We start from the raw sequence: 21,056 nt of genomic DNA on the forward strand, positions 1-21,056 counted from the left end.
TCCCCAATAAGTCTGTCTTTCTTCAAAGCGGTGTTTTTCCCAGTACTTGGCAGAGTTCCCCAGACTTGCCTCAAGTTCTTTAGATCCCTAAAGATTTAATTCTCAGCAGCCATATATGTGTCCTTAATTTTTCCAAACTTGTGCACTTGAATTATGTAACCTCCAAATGCCTCAGAACAAAGTCCCTTGGCCTAGAGACCTCACAGTTGAGTTCTGAAGCTTGAATCTCCTAGACTGAAAATATTAGCTTTTTACCTTAGAGTTATCTAAATTTTCACCTTTTGCTTAAGGCATACATCCTAAGTGTTGAACTGAGATTAGCAATGGAACCCAGACCCCAGCTTCTATATCCTGAGTCCTCAACCTTCAGTTAAACTGAGCCAGGAATAAGAAGCCCCTTGGAGGAGGGAAGTCCAGTGCATTCCAGCCATAATGGACATCTTTCCATTTCTTTGGACGGCTGACTTTTCCAAGTATGATTGTCTTTGCCTGGAGTGCCTTTTTTCCTCTTCTCTCCCTTCTGCTAACTTCTTCCTTGTTCTAACAAGAAAGAAAATCCTTCAGAAGGCCTTCCTTGACCCATAGATTGAGTTGAAAATTCCTTACTCTTCATTTATACAGCATGTTGTACCTTTTCTTTATTAATATGCATCACCCTGTAATTTTCAGTTTATTTTTCTTCTTTCTGCCATGTCTTGAGTGTCTTTCCTTGAAGTGTCCCCCATGTGTCTAGCATAGTACCTGGAATCACAAATATTTGATCTGCTGAATGAGTGAACTGTTAAGATCATGATGGTTGATATGAGGCATGATAATGGTAAAATTATGCTAAATCAACAAAGAAAGACAGTCCACAATTTTGGTTTCTGAATCAATTAAACTATGCACTGTATCCTTTAGTCATCTTTCTCTATATTTGTACTCCTTTATATATTCTGGGTGCATAGAGATTTAAACCTGCATTGTGAGCAACTGGATCTAGCCTCCAAGGAAGATGTTGAAAGCATGTTGCTGACTTATTATTATAGTCTAGCACTGTTAGCTCCAGCAGTTGGCAGCTTCAGCTCGTGCTAAACACACAGTCTTAACAATTCTGAATGTTTCAGTGACATCACATTGCCCTCCTTCTCACCCTTAACAATCAGAGCTGTTCCTCTTAAGCCTCATAGGAACATTAACTGAAATGCAGATAGATGAATCTTAGTTAAAGGCTCCTTTTTAAGATACTGGACTGCCTGAAATTGAATGTGGGCATCTCTCCTGACAGTTTGTAGAAGGGAAAAGTAAGCTCAGAAAGGTGACTTCTAATGATGCATCAATGACTCATAAAAAAATAATTGTACACTTACAATTTTCTTTGCATGTTTTCATCAGTGATTTCTGAAGGAGATAATCATGGCAAAGTCAAATTCACGTCCAGAGCATGTGTTAGGTGTTGTTGGCTTGCTCTCATGGCCCACTGTCCACCTTGGCACACTGCCCTCTGCCCGAGGGGTTGGCATCAGTGCAATCCTGTGTGGACGGCTTCAATGTGCTCCTTTACCCCCAGGTTTTGGGTTGGGTACAGCCCATGGGAAGGCCCCTCTGAGATATTAGAGGATGGGAGAGTGAGCTCAGAGTATCAGTTCCCCTGATTTTTTCCTCAAGGATTGGCTGTTACCATCAACTAAAGACCAGAAACATTGTCAAGTGGGCCTTGCCTTACAGTTACTCTATTTAACTGCTTGTAACTTTTCCTCCTTTTGCCCGTTCAGCCTGAAGCCTACACTGTTCTAGGGCAGGTACTACAAGGCACCGTGGTGGATTTCCCCAGCTCCTGCCACACAGTCCTAGTATCTCTTCATTAGAGTCCTCAGATTACCCAATTTAAGTATTCTTTTTCCTGCCTGGAATCTGTCTTAGATAGAAGTTATTTTGGAATAGGAAAATATGCTTATGTAATACACAGGACTATGATGGCTGTTGATATTGAGACAAAGGGCTTAAAACTCTCTTTGGTGAGATAATTGGGATATATTTTGCTTATATTAAACACAAACTTAATATCTCCAAGATTACACTGTCAAAACAAATAAAAATAAATTCATGGGCATTCTTTCTTTGAAACAGCATTTCAAAGAAGGATGGCATGACACATGAAATAAACTACAAGCTAAAGGCTGAAAAGAAACAATGACATTTCAGATTTAGTTGTTTTAAAAAAATTCTATAATTGTTCCAGTATTTACTCATGTTTTCATTCTCTCACATAGTTTGGTTTCTAATTTATATAAACGAGATGTCAATTGATGATAAAAATAAGCTCCCACCTACAAGTGACACGCAGTTCAAGCCTCTGTCATTTTGCAGAATACTGAAACAGTGGTGTGATAATAGTGTGACTAATCACGTGGAAAGTTAGTGTTTGATGGACTGGGAAGAGTCCATGGGGGAAAATCGAAGCTAATTGAATCAAAATAAAGAACAGTTATCTTGAAAAGTACCTGGAGGTTAAAGGGCTTTGCTAATACGCTGCGAGGACAGGTGGTTCTGCTGTATGTGTGGTGTCGAGAGTAGACAAGGAAAGCAATAGAAGTGAGATAATATTATTTTTTTAAGGACGAGAGACTCCACTTCTGGATCATGGACAAGTCACGAGGATGCCACTTTTCTTTTTTTTTTTATTGGAGAGAATGAGATGGCTGGATGGCATCACCTACTCAATAGACATGAGTTTGAGTGAACTCTGGGAGTTGGTGATGGACAGGGAGGCCCGGTGTGCTGTGATTCATGGGGTGGCAAAGAGTCGGACACAACTGAGTGACTGAACTGAACTGAACTGAATTACTTTACAATATTATATTGGTTGGTTTTGCCATACATTGACATGAATCTGCCCTGGGTGTACATGTGTTCCCCTTCTTGAAGCCCCCTCCCACCTCCCTCCTCCCCATATCCTCCCTCTGGGTCATCCCCGTGCACCAGCCCCAAGCATCCTGTATCATGTGTTGAACCTGGACTGGTGATTCGTTTCACATATGATAATATACATGTTTCAATGCCATTCTCCTAAATTATCCCACCCTCACCCTCTCCTACAGAGTCCCAAAGACTGTTCTATACACCTGTGTCTCTTTTGCTGTCTCGTATACAGGTTAAGGTTACCCTCTTTCTAAATTCCATATATATGCATTAGAATACTGTATTGATGTTTTTCTTTTTGGCTTACTTCACTCTGTATAATAGGCTCCAGTTTCATCCACCTCATTAGAACTGATTCAAGTGTATTCTTTTTAATGGCTGAGTAATACTCCATTGTGTATATGTACCAAAGCTTTCTTATCCATTCTTCTGCAGATGGACGTCTAGGTTGCTTCCATGTCCTCAATATTACAAACAGTGCTGCAATGAACATTGGAGTACATGTGTCTCTTTCAGTTCTGGTTTCCTCAGTGTGTATGCCCAGGAGTGCAATTGCTGGATCATATGGCAATTCTATTTCCAGTTTTTTAAGGAATTTCCACACTGTTTTCCATAGTAGCTGTACTAGTTTGCATTCCCACCAACAGTGTAATCCCTTTCAATTTTCTTTGTTCCCTATTGAACTTGCCACTTATTTGAAATGAACACAAATTATTGTATGTACTCCAGGACACATTATGATCCAACCTTCATATTGTGTTCCTTTTCTTTTTTTTTTTGGTAGGGCTGTATATCCTAATGATTTGCTGTTGACTTAATATAAAATAAACAGGCTTTGGTTTTTATTCCTATGACAAGAGGGGTTCATGCATTTGATGTTATATCTGGAGTGTTTGCAGTGTGCCTTTCTGCTAAGCACTGGGAATCCAGTGTTGAAGAAGGCAAAATAGTCCTTGTTCTCATGGGAGAAAGGAAAACCACTACAGTTGTTTATTGCCCCCTCAACCCCAGAGGAAGGACCAGAGGAAGACCCAGAGGAAAGTGTGCAGCTAGAGATTAAGTAGAGTAAAAACAGTTTCATTACAAAATCAGACTAAAATTACTTTTATCATTTATTCTCCTAAAGTAGTATGAAAAATTGCTAGTTGTTGGGTTGTTAACCTCTAATTATCCACATCTAATTTTTTCTGTGGATAATTGTGCACATAATAAAATACACATCCTAGAATTGTTTAATTTTCACTTTCCTATAAGAAGTCTGAAAGTCTACGCTTGTGGCTCTTCCATGCTGCCTGGAATAGTTACATGCCATTTATAGTTTCAGCACTTCTGCTTTAGTAGAATTGTGCTTTATTTAAATATTTCAAGGATTTTGAAGCAAAAATAAAAGTGAAGATAGATACTTAATATGGAGCTTAGTTTGTAGAGGAGCAGTTCCATTTGATAAAAGTGTATCATATTTGAACAGGCTGTAGAAAATTACTGCACATGTTCTGGCTTCAAACACACTGTCCATTTGACTCAGAAGCTAATTTGTGTTGCTAGCATTTTCAATAGAGATGGGTTATTCCATCTCTCCCTATCTAGGGCAACAGACACTATTTAGCCAACAAAAATAATCATAAAAATGAGGTATGTAAAAAAAGTTGTTTTCTTGACCTAATCAATATTTGAGTAGTATGGAGGTAGTGACTATTTATACTATTTCCTAGAACTGGTATTTATGTATTGTGATAAAGCAAATTATAAAAACATGGTCACAAAAATGTAAGTTATAGAAGACTCTTGAGAGTCCCTTGTACTGCAAGGGGATCCAACCAGTCCATTCTAAAGGAGATCAATCCTGGGTGTTCATTGGAAGGACTGATGCTAAAGCTGAAACTCCAATACTTTGGCCACCTCAAGCAACAAGTTGACTCACTGGAAAAGACTCTGATGCTGGGAAAGGTTGGGGGCGGGAGGAGAAGGGGACGGCAGAGAATGAGATGGCTGGATGGCATCACTGACTCTGTGGACATGAGTTTGAGTGAACTCCGGGAGTTGGTGATGGACAGGGAGGCCTGGCGTGCTGTGATTCATGGGGTCGCGGAGAGTCAGACACGACTGAGCGAATGAACTGAACTGAACTGAAATATTCAACCATGCTAAATATGGCTAAAGGGATGAAGAAAAAAATCTTATTAAGTATTTTTCTTAAAATACAAGAACCCCACTTTTAAAGTGTGCACTTAAGGTGGAATGAAAATGTCTCTTTTGTTAACATAGTCTTTGGCTATTGTTCCTATTTCTAGTAGACAGTTTTTCTAGGTTACATTTGCAATTAATATACAGTTCTACAATATAGCCTTGTAAAATCCATTCTCAGAGAGGTAATATAATCTAGCAATGCCTAGTATCTTTCTTGAAAGGCTTCAAATATTTGTCATTTAAAAAGCTGTTTACACATTTTGCTTTTGTGTTTGACACTTAAGGATTAGCATCGCCATTTGTGACGAAATGCTATACACAGAGCCTTTTGTTGCTTCTTTAGACTGCAGTTGAGGAAGACAAAGTGAAAGTGAAAGTCGCTCAGTCTGTCCAACTCTTTGCGACCCCATGGACTGTACAGTCCATGGAATTCTCCAGACCAGAATACTGGAGTGGGTAGCCATTCCCTTTTCCAGGGGATCTTCCCAACCCAGGGATTGAACCCAGGTCTCCCGCATTGTAGGCGGATTCTTTACCAGCTGAGCCACCAGGGAAGCCATTGAGGAAGACAAGGAGACAGCAAATCATGCATTTTGTCAACAAGCAAATACTTTCCCTTTATCTCACTACCCATGCAAGGACTACTGCCTTCATTCTGCCTGTCAGAGTTATCTTCCTAAAACAATCTTAAATGCCTCTATAAACATTCTGTATCTGGCTTTCCTGTGGCAGAGTGCTAAGGAAATTATGATGATCCAAGCCTTTTTATAAAAACATATCTGAAATCTATGTCACTGCATATGATTAAAATTTGTGATAGAGACAGGAGAAGCTTTAAAACTGAAGAAAACATTTTCTCTGGAACTATCTTTGCTGTTCTTCAAAAGGATGAAAGTTATAGGTATAAAAGTCATAATAGTTTAGAAGGAGATTGGATATATCCTTAGTGGATTGCCAGGATAGAACTTGCCATTATTCAAATTAATAACATTAAAGTCATAAATCATTAATTTAGAAATTTAGAATGAAAGGTGTCACAACTCAGGCTTATCCTACCTCAGTGTAATTCAGTGCATGAAGCAGGGCACCCAAAGCCAGTGCTCTGGGACAACCCAGAGGGACAGAGCAGGGAGGGAGGTGGGAGGGGGTTCAGGATGAGGGAGACACATATATACCTGTGGCCGATTCATGCTGATGTATGGCAAAAACAATCAGAATATTGCAAATATCCTCCAATTAAAATAATAAATTAATTTAATAAATAAATAAATCTCAAGTACTCTTAGGTGACAACTTGGTCCCAGATTTTTCAGAATAAAGCACTCTTGATAGTTACAAGAATAGTCTAAAATATCACATGGACGTCAAGTGGGAAAGCAAACAATATTATTAGAACTTGAACATTTCCATTTAAATGCTTTCCACATTCATAATTTCAATTGAGCCTAGAAGTAATTCTGTAAAATAGATTGGAATAATTATTTCTGCTGATCTTATGGAAGAAAAGGAACAAGAAAGAGGCTTGGTTCTTGGCCTTTTGGTACTTGGTACTATTTTGTGTCAATTCTGTGTCTTTTTATTTTTTAGTTACACAAAAACCTTTCTTGCACTCCTAGTAATTTAACCTCACTTCTATAAATCCCCTGATCCTAGCTCTTTTCTCCTTTAATTTTACAGTTTTTCTTTCTCAGAGCATTAATCATGTTCAGGAGATGTCTCCCCTTCCCCTGATTTTTGAGCTTCCTCCTATCTACAACAGAATCTATGGAAAATAATATATACAGAAGACAAGAGAGGAAGTGAAAGGCTAAAGAGGTTATTAGAAGCCAGAAAAGTGACAGAAAAAAGGGAAGAGGGTTCAGAATTTCAGAAGGAAGATGATGGATGGCTGTTCATGCAACGAATCTTGGTGACCTCTTGTCTCTTCCATTTCTTCCATCCTGTTAACTCAGAAATAATTCTACTCGTCTAGAAATTCACCTCTAAGTCAAGAATCACCTTTTACCAAAATCAGCATTCAGTTCAGTTCAGTTCAGTTCAGTCACTCAGTCGTGTCCGACTCTCTGCGACCCCATGAATCACAGCATGCCAGGCCTCCCTGTCCATCACCAACTCCTGGAGTTCACTCATACTCATGTCCATCGAGTCGGTGATGCCATTCAGCCATTTCACTCTCTGTCGTCCCTTTCTCCTCCTGCCCCCAATCCCTCCGAGCATCAGAGTCTTTTCCCGTGAGTCAACTTGTCGCATGAGGTGGCCAAAATATTGGAGTTTCAGCTTTAGCTTCAGTCCTTCCAATGAACACCCAGGATTGATCTCCTTTAGAATGGACTGGTTCCAGTTCCAGTTCCAGTTCAGTCGCTCAGTCGTGTCGGACTCTCCGTGACCCCATGAATCACAGCACGCCAGGCCTCCCTGTCCATCACCAACTCCCGGAGTACACTCAAACTCATGTCCACAGAGTCGGTGATGCCATCCAGCCATCTCATTCTCCGTTGTCCCCTTCTCCTCCCGCCCCCAACCTTTCCCAGCATCAGAGTCTTTTCCAGTGAGTCAACTCGTCGCTGGATCTCCTTAAACTCTGGCTAATTCTTATAAGAGAAAATTACATTCTCTTTGAAAAGACATCAGAAGTAATATTAATTTTTTTTAAAAATTAAAATAATATCAACTAAGCATCACTAGTTACTTGAGGCAAAACTTTAATATAAAGTATAAAACAAACATAAAATAGAAATATAAAAACAAGCCTAAAAAAGGAAGAGCAATAAATTCCCTGAAGTTTTCTGATCTGTGTTAGAGTCTTTATCACTGATATCCCCAGAATTAGATAAGATACTGTGTTTTCAAAAGCAGAAAAAGATATGTTTTTTTTTTTAATGTGAAGAATAAAAGATGTCCTTGCAAATTAAAAAAGTAATAGCAGAGGAAAAATTTTCAAAAGATATATTAAAGTTGAAGAAATATCTCAGAGTATTGTACAAAAAGATAAATAATTGGAAAATAGGAGAGAAAAAAGAAGAAAAAGGATATTCCAAAATAACCAACATTCAAAAAAGGAGTTCCAGAAACAAAGGACCCTGTAGACAAGAATCAAAAATATCAAAGAGTGTTCTGTTTATGTTTTCTTCTAAGAGTTTTACAGCATCTGGCCAAAATTGAAGCAAGATTTTTTTTTTGGACCCATCTTCTAGAGTAATGAAAATAAAAACGAAAATAAACAAATAGGACCTAATTAAACTTAAAAGCTTTTGCATAGCAAAGGAAACCATAAACAAGATGAAAAGACAACCTTCAGAATGGGAAAAAATATTTGCGAATGAAGCAACTGACAAAGGATTAATCTCCAAAATATACAAATAGCTCATGTAGCTCAAAATCAGAAAAACAAACAACCCAATCAAAAAAGGGGCAGAAGATCTTAACAGATATTTCTCCAAAGAAGACATACAGATGGTTAACAAATACATGAAAAAAATACTCAGCATCACTAATTATTCAGTTCAGTTCAGTCGCTCAGTCATGTCCGACTCTCCGCGACCCCATGAACCTCAGCACGCCAGGCCTCCCTGTCCATCACCAACTCCCGGAGTTCACTCAAACTAGAGAAATGCAAATAAAACTACAGTGAGATATCACCTCAAGCCATCAGAATGGCCATCACCAAAACAACATGGGGGGGGGGGGTGTGTGTGTGGGTGTGAACATAGGGTGGGAGATTGTGAAAGTGACCTAAATACTCAACTTTCACAATGGGAAGTCTGTAGGTAACACCAAATCTGGAAAATTAAGAAATAGCAATATTACCAAGTTATATGGATGCAAGGATTTATATTATAAAATAATCAGCTACAATAGTTGAAATGTATTTCCTCTAAATATCAGGATGTGGAGAAAATGAAAAATAAGGGCCTGCTATTTTCTGTAACAAGCTCTTCAAGTCTTTCAGCATGCATATGCATGGCTTGGAGGCAGGTTAAAATGGAATTGTAAACAAAACAATTGCAAAAGCTATATAGACATTATTTAAAGATCAATCTTAAAAATTATGGAGAGGTGAGAGGTAGGCTCTAGAAAGGGGATTTCTGTATACTTTTGGCTGATTCACAGTATTGCATGGCAGAAACTAATGCAATATTGTAAAGCAATTACCCTCCAATTAAAAATTTTAAAAGATTACTAGTATCATAGCATGTTTGTCTATGGCCTCGATATCATTTTAAAAAATTTACATAGCTGTCTTTTCAGTAAAACAACTTGGTTAGTTTTAAGAGGCGGTGAATGGTTACACTGTTAAACAAAAATTTTTGAAAAAATTTTGTGAATATGGCAGAACATTCTTCAAGCTTCTTGGAGAGACACAACTTATTTCTGAGCTGCAGACATTTTGCTAACTCCTTTCGGCATCATACTGCCATGGTCAACATTGCTTGGAGCTTTGGTATCAAGAAGGACAAGGGTTAGTTTGGAAAGAAAATTAGCTTCTCTAGGCCTGGCCCCATAGAAGGGGAAGATGGCTTATCTTCAGTCTTTGGGTCTGTTTAAATTCTCTTCATACAGGGAAGTTTGTGAGTCTTCGAAGGAGGATGACTTTTGGAACATTTATAAAGATCTGTGACATCAATCATCAGTCACACTTTTCTTCATTTCATACTCCCCCATAACCTGGCTCTTTCATATTCTGCAGGAACTTTTCCTGCTTCGGTTTCCAGTTAGTGATAGTGACACAGCTTCAAGTTCAAAAAGACCTTAAGACATGATGTTGTGAATCACTAGAGAAAAAACATCCCCATTTTAAGCCTTTCCTTCAGAGGGAGAATCACTTTTTCTGATCACAGAGTGAAAGCCAACATTGAAGGCTGGCCACCCTTTTGATCCTTCCCACTTAACACCTGGATCACAGCTTTTCAGGTTTCCAGTGATTTTTAGAATAATGCCTAACAGAGTCCAACCCATTTATTTTCCCTGTCAATGAAACCCACACTGTGGCATTTAATTGATCCCTCTGCTGGAGGAAGCTCCCCACCTGTACCTGGCCTTGTCCCACTCTCACACTCTCCCACACGCTTTCCTTCCCACTTAACACCGGATCACAGCTTTTCAGGTTTCCAGTGATTTTTAGAGTAATGCCTAGCAGAGTCCAACCCATTTATTTTCCTTGTCAATGAAACCCTCACCGTGGCATTTAATTGATCCCTGTGCTGGAGGAAACTCCCTAGCTGTACCTGACCTTGTCCCACTTTTCCCAAATACACTGTCACACTTGACTTCTATGCTTCCATTTTCAGCACATCATTTCTCTAGGAAGGTAGACTAGATGCCCCTGTAGTAGGTTTATCATGACAGTTAAATAGCTAATAACAGGGTAATACACTAATTGCCCATTTCTCCCTTTGGACTATAAGATTTATAAGGACAGAAACTTTCTTTATTTTGTTTTCACCATTGTTTTTTCCAGACCTTATATAATGCCTTACCCTGGCATAGGAGGGACTCAATAAATATATGTTGACTTGAGTGGATTTGTTATTTTCCTACTTATTTTTTATATTTTCACACACTATGTCATAATGGCAACATTTTGGTCTTTCTTTATCTATACCACCTGTAAATGAAAAACACATATTAATCTGTATGTGCACGGCACAGAGAGATTAGGGGAACTGCTTGATCCTCCACCCAAATTAAAATGTTAAAATCTGCAAAGTGCTTGACTTTCTAAAAAGATAAATTCTTGGAATCCATTAACAAATAAATGTGTCTTCATTTGTATTATAGTTGGTCTAGAGATGATGGGACAACATCTAATACGCTTGAGGACTGCATTAGATGAATGTCAGGTCATCTGACACACTAAAATGTTCTTAATGTAATTTTTTCACAATCTTTCTGTTTTATTACAGCCGGGGCACTGACAATAGACTGACCCACCGGCGGCAGACAGTTCTCCGTGAGAAGGGGAGACGGTTAGCTAACCGAGGACCAGCGTACATGTTTAATGACCACTCAACAAGCCTATCTATTGAGGAGGAACGCTTTTTAGATGCAGCTGAGTATGGCAACATCCCAGTGGTAAGGAAGATGTTGGAAGAATGCCTCTCACTCAATGTCAACTGCGTGGATTACATGGGCCAGAACGCCCTGCAGCTGGCAGTGGCTAATGAACACCTGGAAATTACAGAACTTCTTCTCAAGAAAGAAAATCTCTCCCGTGTTGGGGATGCCTTGCTTTTAGCTATTAGTAAAGGTTATGTTCGGATTGTGGAAGCCATTCTCAGTCACCCAGCTTTTGCTGAAGGCAAGCGGTTAGCAACCAGCCCTAGTCAGTCTGAACTCCAGCAAGATGATTTTTATGCATATGATGAAGACGGGACACGGTTCTCCCATGACGTGACCCCAATCATTCTGGCTGCCCACTGCCAGGAATATGAAATTGTGCACACCCTCTTGCGGAAGGGTGCTCGGATCGAACGGCCTCATGACTATTTCTGCAAGTGCAGTGAATGCAACCAGAAACAGAAGCATGACTCCTTCAGCCACTCCAGATCTAGAATTAATGCCTACAAAGGCCTGGCGAGCCCAGCTTACCTGTCATTGTCTAGCGAAGACCCAGTCATGACAGCTTTAGAGCTTAGCAATGAGCTGGCAGTGCTGGCCAACATAGAGAAGGAGTTCAAGGTAGGTTTTTACCAAGTCGGAGTCAAGATGAATTTATAAGCTTCCACTATGTACTCACACTCTGTCAGGTATCATAGGTAGTAGGAAATTTTGTATATTTGATTCAACAAGTTCTTTATTATGTAGAGTAAAAGTTGTGGTTACTACCATTTGGAAATGATCCACTATAAACTAGACATTTTGCATTTATTATGTCTGATACCTATTACAACCTTGGGAGGTTCTTAGTTCCTTTTCAGATGCAGAAATGGAGGTATAGAAAGGTTAAGTAAGGCCCAAGATCCACAGCTTGTGAAATGACAGAGCCGGGATCAGAACCCCGGCATGCAGACTCTAAAACCCAGGTTCTGTCTCCTTTGAAACTCTGTTTCTATATTCAGATCATGGTGACAGCTACTGTTGAGGTCAGAAAGATGAATAAGATAAAGGAAGTCATAGTTTGACTTGAGAGACAGATGCATGCATGCATACATGTGTTATAAAGAGAAATGAAACTACTAGATAGGGCTATAAGCAGTGTGCTGTAGCAGTTCAGAGAGAGCAGTATTTAATTCAGAGTAGATGTCAGAGAAGTTACGTGAAAAATGGTATTTCAGCTGCATATGGCAGAATAAGTAGCATATTTGAAGGCAGAGAATGAAGGAGAAGATATTTTAGGCCAAGATAACAGCCAAAACTAACGCTTGTAGATACAGAAGTAGTCAAATATAATTGCTTTACGATGTATTCGTTTCTGCTGTACAACAAAGTGAATCGGCCATATATATACATATACCCCCTCCCGCTGAATCCCCCTCTGTCCCCTTGATTGCACCCCTCCAGGTCATCACAGAGCACTGAGATGAGCTTGCTGTGCTTTGATGAGATCCCACTAGCTACCTGTTTTATATCTGACATATACACAAGGTAGTGCATAATATCAGTGCTGCTCTCTCAACTCATTCCACCTTTCCCTTCCGACCCTGAGTCCACATGTCCTTTCTCTATGTCTGTGTCTCTGTCCCTGCCTCAAGGGAACTTTGAGCAATCTATAAATAAGAGGTAAGTGGGGAGACACGGTGTCAGACCTTGCCATTGTCTGTGTACTTTGTGCTTCATTTGGAGAGGGTGAAAGTTCAGATTCCTAGTCTGAGGTCACACACTCATACACACACACCTTTAAAGATCCTTCACAAGTTATCTGACCTTTCTTACAGTGCCATCATGTTCTGCTGTGTGTTTCTATTTAGGGTGGGCTTTTCTTCTTTACTCAGCTATATACTGCTTGGAATCAGGTCTGATTCATCAAATACAGTATTACACAAAGATTGGTTTCATTTTCTCTATTCTTTATGCTGTGAGAAAGCATGTCTTTCTAGTCCATACCTTGGGGTCTCTCCTGTGCAGTTTCTTGGTGCCTCTGTCACTGAAGGATCACTGCAAACCCCAGACTAGCATGTGTCTCTCCCCGGGTCCTATCTGTCCAGGTGATGAGGGCAGGTCACTCACTGGTGACTGAAGCCTTCCGATGGCCCCCAGCATGGAGGACGCTGCTTTTCCTCTAGCACGCTGGCAGCTGAGGATGCAGGACAAGCAGATGGTCTCTTCCACCAGTGTCTCATTCTTTCCTACTTCTCAATTTGCTCCCAGGATTCAGGGAGGCAGGGAACTACGCTCTCTGGGAAATCTGATTAATATGATCTTAAAATTTATATTTAATCTTTATGAAACTTTACTGCTTAGGTTTCAACCTTTCTGTTTCTGTAGTCGTATCTTTGTTTACATGATACTATAGACCATTCTTTATGCATTCATTATTCATTGACTTGCTTACATCTTCTGAGCCCGTGGTTGTAGCAAATATTGTACTGGGGAGAGTCAAGAATGAGGGTGGAGATATCGCACAGCACAAAGACGGTTCAGCCAATAACCCTGCCCTCAATTAATTTGTAATTTAATAGGAGAGCAAAGGCCTGTGTGAAATAACTATAAGACATGACCTTGTGGAGTGAGGGGTGGTCTGGTGGGCCAAAGGGAAAGAATCACATCTAATCAGAATGTTAATTTTTCACTGTCCCTAAATGCATTGCATAATGTGAAGGCCGCTTTAGGTTTATGATAAATTAGGGATCTGAATATCCCTTTCCTTGCTCATCACACACTGTTTCTGCACACCTTGGTGCGAGGTAAATGGATCAGGCACTTTTCCTCCATCCCAGCTTTCTCTGTGTAGGTCCACACCTTTAGCCTCTAATCAGGCTCACCCTTTGCTTAATGCCCTGCCTCCGTGAAGGGTTAAAGTCAAAGAAAAGGTAACTCTCTCTGAAAACGCAAATCTCTTTAATAATACGTTATTCCTAATATCTTTAAAAAATCATCCTCAAGGATTAAAGTATACTGTTAAAAGAGGGTAGCAGTTTTAAAAATGTTTTTAAAGGTATGTCCTAGAACTTGACAATACAATATCTTTTCTAATTCGAAATTTGACTCCCCAAATCCTTGTATTACGCAAGGAGAAAGGCCAGGTCTTGGCTGTTTTTGAAAGCCTTTGGCAAATACAAAACAAGAAAGCATAATGTTTTCTTTCTTACCAGACAGGATGCTGTAGAACAATTATTTTATTCTCCCAGACTCGGTTGGCCCATAGAGGCAAGAACAGCCTCATGTGAGAATGAGCCACCATGACTCTCATAGGTAAACTCAGGGAAAGCATATCATCCTACCATGCACACTGGTGTGGTGATGCTAAACCTGCTTCAGCAGCCTAGCCTCAGTTTACAACAGGATGAGACCCAAAAGGGCTTGGTGTCTCTGGTGAGATTTACTAAATCTGCTGCTCTGTCTTTCAAGAATAGCTTCTCTTTTCTTAATTTAAAAGAATATAGTTGACCCTTGAACAAGTTTCTTTGCATTGATCACTGAGGAAGTCTTTCTTATCTCTCCTTGCTATTCTTTGGAACTCTGCATTCAGATGCTTATATCTTTCCTTTTCTCCTTTGCTTTTCGCTTCTCTTCTTTTCACAGCTATTTGTAAGGCCTCCTCAGACAGCCATTTCGCTCTTTTGCATTTCTTTTCCATGGGGATGGTCTTGGTCCCTGTCTCCTGTACAATGTCACGAACCTCCGTCCAGAGTTCATCAGGCACTCTATCTATCAGATCTAGTCCCTTAAATCTATTTCTCACTTCCACTGTATAATCATAAGGGATTTGATTGAGGTCATATCTGAATGGTCTAGTGGTTTTCCCTACTTTCTTCAATTTAAGTCTGAACTTCGCAATAAGGAGTTCATGATCTGAGCCACAGTCAGCTCCTGGTCTTGTTTTTGCTAACTGTATACAGCTTCTCCATCTTTGGCTGCAAAGAATATAATCAATCTGATTTCGGTGTTGACCATCTGGTGATGTCCATGTGTAGAGTCTTCTCTTGTGTTGTTGGAAGAGGGTGTTTGCTATGACCAGTGAATTCTCTTGACAAAACTCTATTAGCCTTTGCCCTGCTTCATTCCGTGCTCCAAGGCCAAATTTGCCTGTTACTCCAGGTGTTTCTTGACTTCCTACTTTTGCATTCCAGTCCCCTATAATGAAAAGGATATCTTTTTTGGGTGTTAGTTCTAAAAGGTCTTGTAGGTCTTCATAGAACTGATTAACTTCAGCTTCTTCAGCATTACTGGTTGGGGCATAGGCCTGGATTACTGTAATATTGAATGGTTTGCCTTGGAAACGAACAGAAATCATCCTGTCATTTTTAAGATTGCATCCAAGTACTGCATTTCGGACTCTTTTGTTTACCATGATGGCTACTCCATTTCTTCTAAGGGATTCCTGCCCACAGTAGTAGATATAATGGTCATCTGAGTTAAATTCACCCATTCCAGTCCATTTTAGTTCACTGATTCCTAGAATGTCGACGTTCACTCTTGCCATCTCCTGTTTGACCACTTCCAATTTGCCTTGATTCATGGACCTAACATTCCAGGTTCCTATGCAATAGTGCTCTTTACAGCACCGGACCTTGCTTCTGTCACTGGTCACATCCACAACTGGGTATTGGTTTTGCTTTTGCTCCATCCCTTTATTCCTTCTATAGTTATTTCTCCACTGAGCTCCAGTAGCATACTGGGCACCTACCGACCTGGGGAATTCCTCATTCAGTATCCTATCATTTTGCCCTTTGTCACTGTTCATGGGGTTCTCAAGGCAAGTATACTGAAGTGGTTTGCCATTCCCTTCTCCAGTGGACCACATTCGGCTGTGGTCCATGTGATCAGATCGGCTAGTTTCCTGTGATTATGATTTCAGTTTGTCTGCCCTCTGCTGCCCCCTAGCAATACCAACCGTCTTATTTGGGTTTCTCTTACCTTGGTCGTGGAAAATCTCTTCACAGCCGCCCCAACAAAGTGCAGCTGCTGTACCTTACCTTGGACGAGGGGTATCTCCTCAAGGCCGCCCCTCCTGACCTTGAACGTGGAGTAGCTCCTCTCGGCCCTCCTGCGCCCGCACAGCCACCGCCTGTTGGACGTGGGGTAGCTCCTCTCGGCCGCCGGCCCTGGCCTCAGGCGTGGGGTAGCTCCTCATGGCCGCACCTCTTTGTGTGGTTTGTTGCGCCGGGGCCGGCGTCTCTCGCGTCGCGTCTGCGCCGCAGGGGCCGGCGTCTCTCGCGTCGCGTCTGCGCCGCCGGGGCCGGCGTCTCTCGCGTCGCGTCTGTGCCGCCGGGGCCGGCGTAAGAAATAGAGGAAAACAACAGAATAGGAAAAACAAGAGACCTCTTCAAGAAAATTAGAGATTCCAAGGGAATATTTCATGCAAAGATGGGCTCGATAAAGGACAGAAATGGTATGGACCTAACAGAAGCAGAAGATATTAAGAAGAGGTGGCAAGAATACACAGAAGAACTGTACAAAAAAGATCTTCACGACCAAGATAGTCACGATAATGTGATCACTGACCTAGAGCCAGACATCTTGGAATGTGAAGTCAAGTGGGCCTTAGAAAGCATCACTACTAACAAAGCTAGTGGAGGTGATGGAATTCCAGTTGAGCTATTACAAGTCTTGAAAGATGATGCTGTGAAAGTGCTGCACTCAATATGCCAGCAGATTTGGAAAACTCAGCAGTGGCCACAGGACTGGAAGAGGTCAGTCTTCATTCCAATCCCAAAGAAAGGGAATGCCAAAGAATGCTCAAACTACCGGACAATTGCCCTCATCTCACACGCTAGCAAAGTCATGCTCAAAATTCTCCAAGCCAGGCTTCAGCAATATGTAAACCGTGAACTCCCAGATGTTCAAGCAGGTTTTAGAAAAGGCAGAGACACCAGAGATCAAATTGCCAACATCCGCTGGATCATGGAGAAAGCAAGAGAGTTTCAGAAAAACATCTATTTCTGCTTCATTGACTATGCCAAAGCCTTTGACTGTGTGGATCACAATAAACTGTGGAACATTCTGAAAGAGATGGGAATCCCAGACCACCTGACCTGCCTCTTGAGAAACCTGTATGCAGGTCAGGAAGCAACAGTTAGAACTGGACATGGAACAACAGACTGGTTCCAAATAGGAAAAGGTGTACGTCAAGGTTGTATATTGTCACCTTGCTTATTTAACTTATATGCAGAGTACATCATGAGGAACGCTGGGCTGGAAGAAGCACAAGCTGGAATCAAGACTGCTGGGAGAAATATCAATAACCTCAGATATGCAGATGACACCACCCTTATGGCAGAAAGTGAAGAGGAACTCAAAAGCCTCTTGATGAAAGTGAAAGAGGAGAGTGAAAAGGTTGGTTTGAAGCTCAACATTCAGAAAACAAAGATCATGGCATCTGGTCCCATCACTTCATGGGAAATAGATGGAAAAACAGTGGAAACAGTGTCAGACTTTGTTTTTTTGGGCTCCAAAATCACTGCAGATGCTGATTGCAGCCATGAAATTAAAAGACGCTTGCTCCTTGGAAGGAAAGTTATGACCAACCTTGATAGTATATTAAAAAGCAGAGACATTACTTTGCCAACCAAGGTCCGTCTAGTCAAGGCAATGGTTTTTCCCGTGGTCATGTATGGATGTGAGAGTTGGACTGTGAAGAAGGCTGATCGCCGAAGAATCGATGCTTTTGAACTGTGGTGTTGGAGAAGACTCTTGAGAGTCCCTTATACTGCAAGGAGATCCAACGAGTCCATTCTAAAGGAGATCAATCCTGGATGTTCTTTGGAGGGACTGATGCTAAAGCTGAAACTGCAATACTTTGGCCACCTCATGCGACGAGTTGACTCACTGGAAAAGACTCTGATGCTGGGAAAGGTTAGGGGCGGGAGGAGAAGGGGACGACGGAGAATGAGATGGCTGGATGGCATCACCGACTCTGTGGACATGAGTTTGAGTGAACTCCGGGAGTTGGTGATGGACAGGGAGGCCTGGCGTGCTGTGATTCATGGAGTTGTGGAGAGTCGGACACGACTGAGCGACTGAACTGAACAAGTTTGAAGTTGTTGGACTTACTTACATGTGGCTTATTTTCACTAAATATGCACTACAGTACCACACAAGTCCAGGCTGGTTGAATCCATGGGTGTGGAACAGTGGATGCCAAGGGCCCTCTGGAGAGTTATGTGCAGAGTTTTCACTCGATAGAGTACTGGTTCTCCTTCCCTCTGCTTTGTTCAAAGGTCGCCTTACATGATCATTTTAAAAAATATGAAGAAAAATTTTAAAATAATTTCTAATTTTGATACTGCAACATGCCAACATGCATTTTAGTAGTCAAGCCCTTTTAGAGTCTCAGGGACCAAAGATTGCAGGATCCGAGATACCTTACAGGGACCTGAAATATTGTACTGGCAACAGGCAATCCTCTCTGCTCATGGTCTTCAAATTCTTTTGTTTCCTTTCCACCTGAAAAACATTTGAAAAATTCTGTGCTCATGAGTACATTTTAAAGTTGGCATCTAAATTTATTTACTTTTAAGTTTAAATAATTTTAAAAGGTATAATTTCTGCATGGCCTAGATATTAACATTTAAAAATAGATATCTTAAATGGCTGCTTCAGATGTATCTAGAGGCCTTTAAGTGCTGTGATTTTATACATACCATCACCTATTTTAAAAATAAACAACCTCCTCTTTAACATTCATTAACAGTTACATCTTTCCTTTTCTCCTTAAACTTGTATTCTAATCCATTTTCCTTCACAAATGTGATTTCTAGTGTAATAGCTTTTTATTGTAAAGTCCTTTATAGATCACCTATTATATATATTATATATGTATATTTTATATATATGATATATATTGCATAACACATATGTAACGTGTATGTTTATAAGAAATTTTAGAATTTGTTTTAATTTCTCTTATCATCAGGCTCTAGGTATTTAAAATATTCTGGATATATTTACCATTATATTTATTAGCAGTATATTTGATCAAAACTACATGCTGCTGCTGCTAAGTCACTTCAGTCGTGTCCGACTCTGTGTGACCCCATAGACAGAAACCCACCAGGTTCCCCGGTCCCTGGGATTCTGCAGGCAAGAACACTGGAGTGGGTTGCCATTTCCTGCTCCAATGCATGAAAGGGAAAAGTGAAAGTGAAGTCGCTCAGTCGTGTCCGACTCCTAGCGACCCTATGGACTGCAACCCACCAGGCTCCTCCACCCATGGGAGTTTCCAGGCAAGACTACTGGAGAGGCTCAGTTGTGTCCAATTTGTTGCGACTTGCTGGGCTGCTCTGTCTATGAATTCTCCTGGCAAGAATAGTGGAATGGGTACCCATTCCCTTCTCCAGGGGATCTTCCAGACCCCTAGCGACCCCATGGACTGCAGCCCACCAGGCTCCTCCATCCATGGGATTTTCCAGGCAAGAGTACTGGAGTGGCTTGCCATTGCCTTCTCCAAATTGAACATAATTGTGCAAAATAATAAAAACAAAAATTCTGAAAAATAAATTTTAAATATATGACACATTTCCTATTGGAAATGAATTTTAAAGGAACAAGTCATATCCATACTTTTGTTATGTATTTAATGAAAGAAAAACTTATAACCTGTTAAAATAATTTGATTTGTCAGCCAGCATGTTGTTTTAGTTTTTGTTCATGGAATATGTAAATTATTAATGATTTTATGGAATAGAATTAAAAGATAGTAGGCTATATTTCGGAGAAGGCAATGGCAAGCCACTCTAGTACTCTTGCCTAGAAAATCCCATGGATGGAGCAGCCTGGTAGGCTGCAGTCCATGGGGTCGCTACAAGTCAGACATGACTGATCGATTTCACTTTCACTTTTCACTTTCACACATTGGAGAAGGAAATGGCAACCCACTCCAGTGTTCTTGCCTGGAGAATCCCAGGGATGGGGGAGCCTGGTGGGCTGCCGTCTATGGGGTCACACAGAGTCGGACACGACTGAAGTGACTTAGCAGGAGCAGCAGCAGGCTATATTTGGGATAAATATTTCTTGATATGATTTGATAACTGCCTTACAGAATTACCCACACTGATCTGAAACAAATCACATGAAAGTTTTATCCTTGTGCTTTAGCCAATAGCCTATGAAAATTTTGAGTCCTGGAAACCATTCCAAGTCACCATAAAAAGACTCATCCTGACTAAACTTTTCTGCCTTGCACATTTGTGATATCTTTCTTTTAAGTTAATGATACATCCAGAAGATGAGTACTAAGAATGGTTTTAAATAAGGGTAAAATAAGCATGTTTTCAAAACAGAAGCAGAGTCACAGATGTAGAAAATAAACTTATGGTTATCAGGGTGAAGGGGATAAACTGGGAAATTGGGATTGACATATACACTCTACATAAAATAGATAACTAATAAGAACCTATTGTGTAGCACAGGAAACTCTGCTCAGTACTATGTAATGGCCTATATGGAAACAGAGTCTAAAACAAGTAGGTTTATGTATATGTATGATTGATTCCCTTTGCTGTACACCTGAAACTAACATTGTAAATCAACTATACTCCAATAAACTTTTTAAAAAGAATAATTTTAAATAATCACTTAATTTAAATAACATGAAGTAGTGAATTTTGTATTCAGTATTCCCTATTGATATCTTCTTGATCATCCTCTCATTTAAGAAGGATGCATTCTTTGACAGCTGTTGAAGAATGAAGAGGCAAGGTACATTAAAATTCATCTAAATTCAGAACATCCCAACATGAACTGGCATGTTGTATTCCTATCATTTAGCTTCATCTTCATTGGAAATGTGTATTAAGGAAAGGAAATACAGGAAACCCCTCAGGGTCTATGGTACCTGGATTAATCATTAAAGGGGAATTTCCATTGTT

General features: G+C 40.4%; 1 protein-coding gene across 2 annotated transcripts in view; it reads left to right on the top strand.

Annotated features, from left to right (window-relative positions):
* TRPC6 (transient receptor potential cation channel subfamily C member 6) overlaps nucleotides 1-21,056 on the top strand; it is a 172,060-nt gene that overhangs the window by 102,699 nt on the left and 48,305 nt on the right. For both annotated transcript variants that reach the window (XM_055422891.2, XM_055422892.2), the window contains exon 2: nucleotides 10,992-11,766. In XM_055422891.2, the coding sequence (XP_055278866.1) occupies nucleotides 10,992-11,766 (775 nt within the window). The remainder of the gene's footprint in view (nucleotides 1-10,991; nucleotides 11,767-21,056) is intronic.

Source organism: Moschus berezovskii, chromosome 14 (assembly GCF_049115385.1).
Source record: "Moschus berezovskii isolate FMDL1 chromosome 14, NW_MosBer_1.0, whole genome shotgun sequence".
NCBI lineage: Eukaryota > Metazoa > Chordata > Mammalia > Artiodactyla > Moschidae > Moschus > Moschus berezovskii.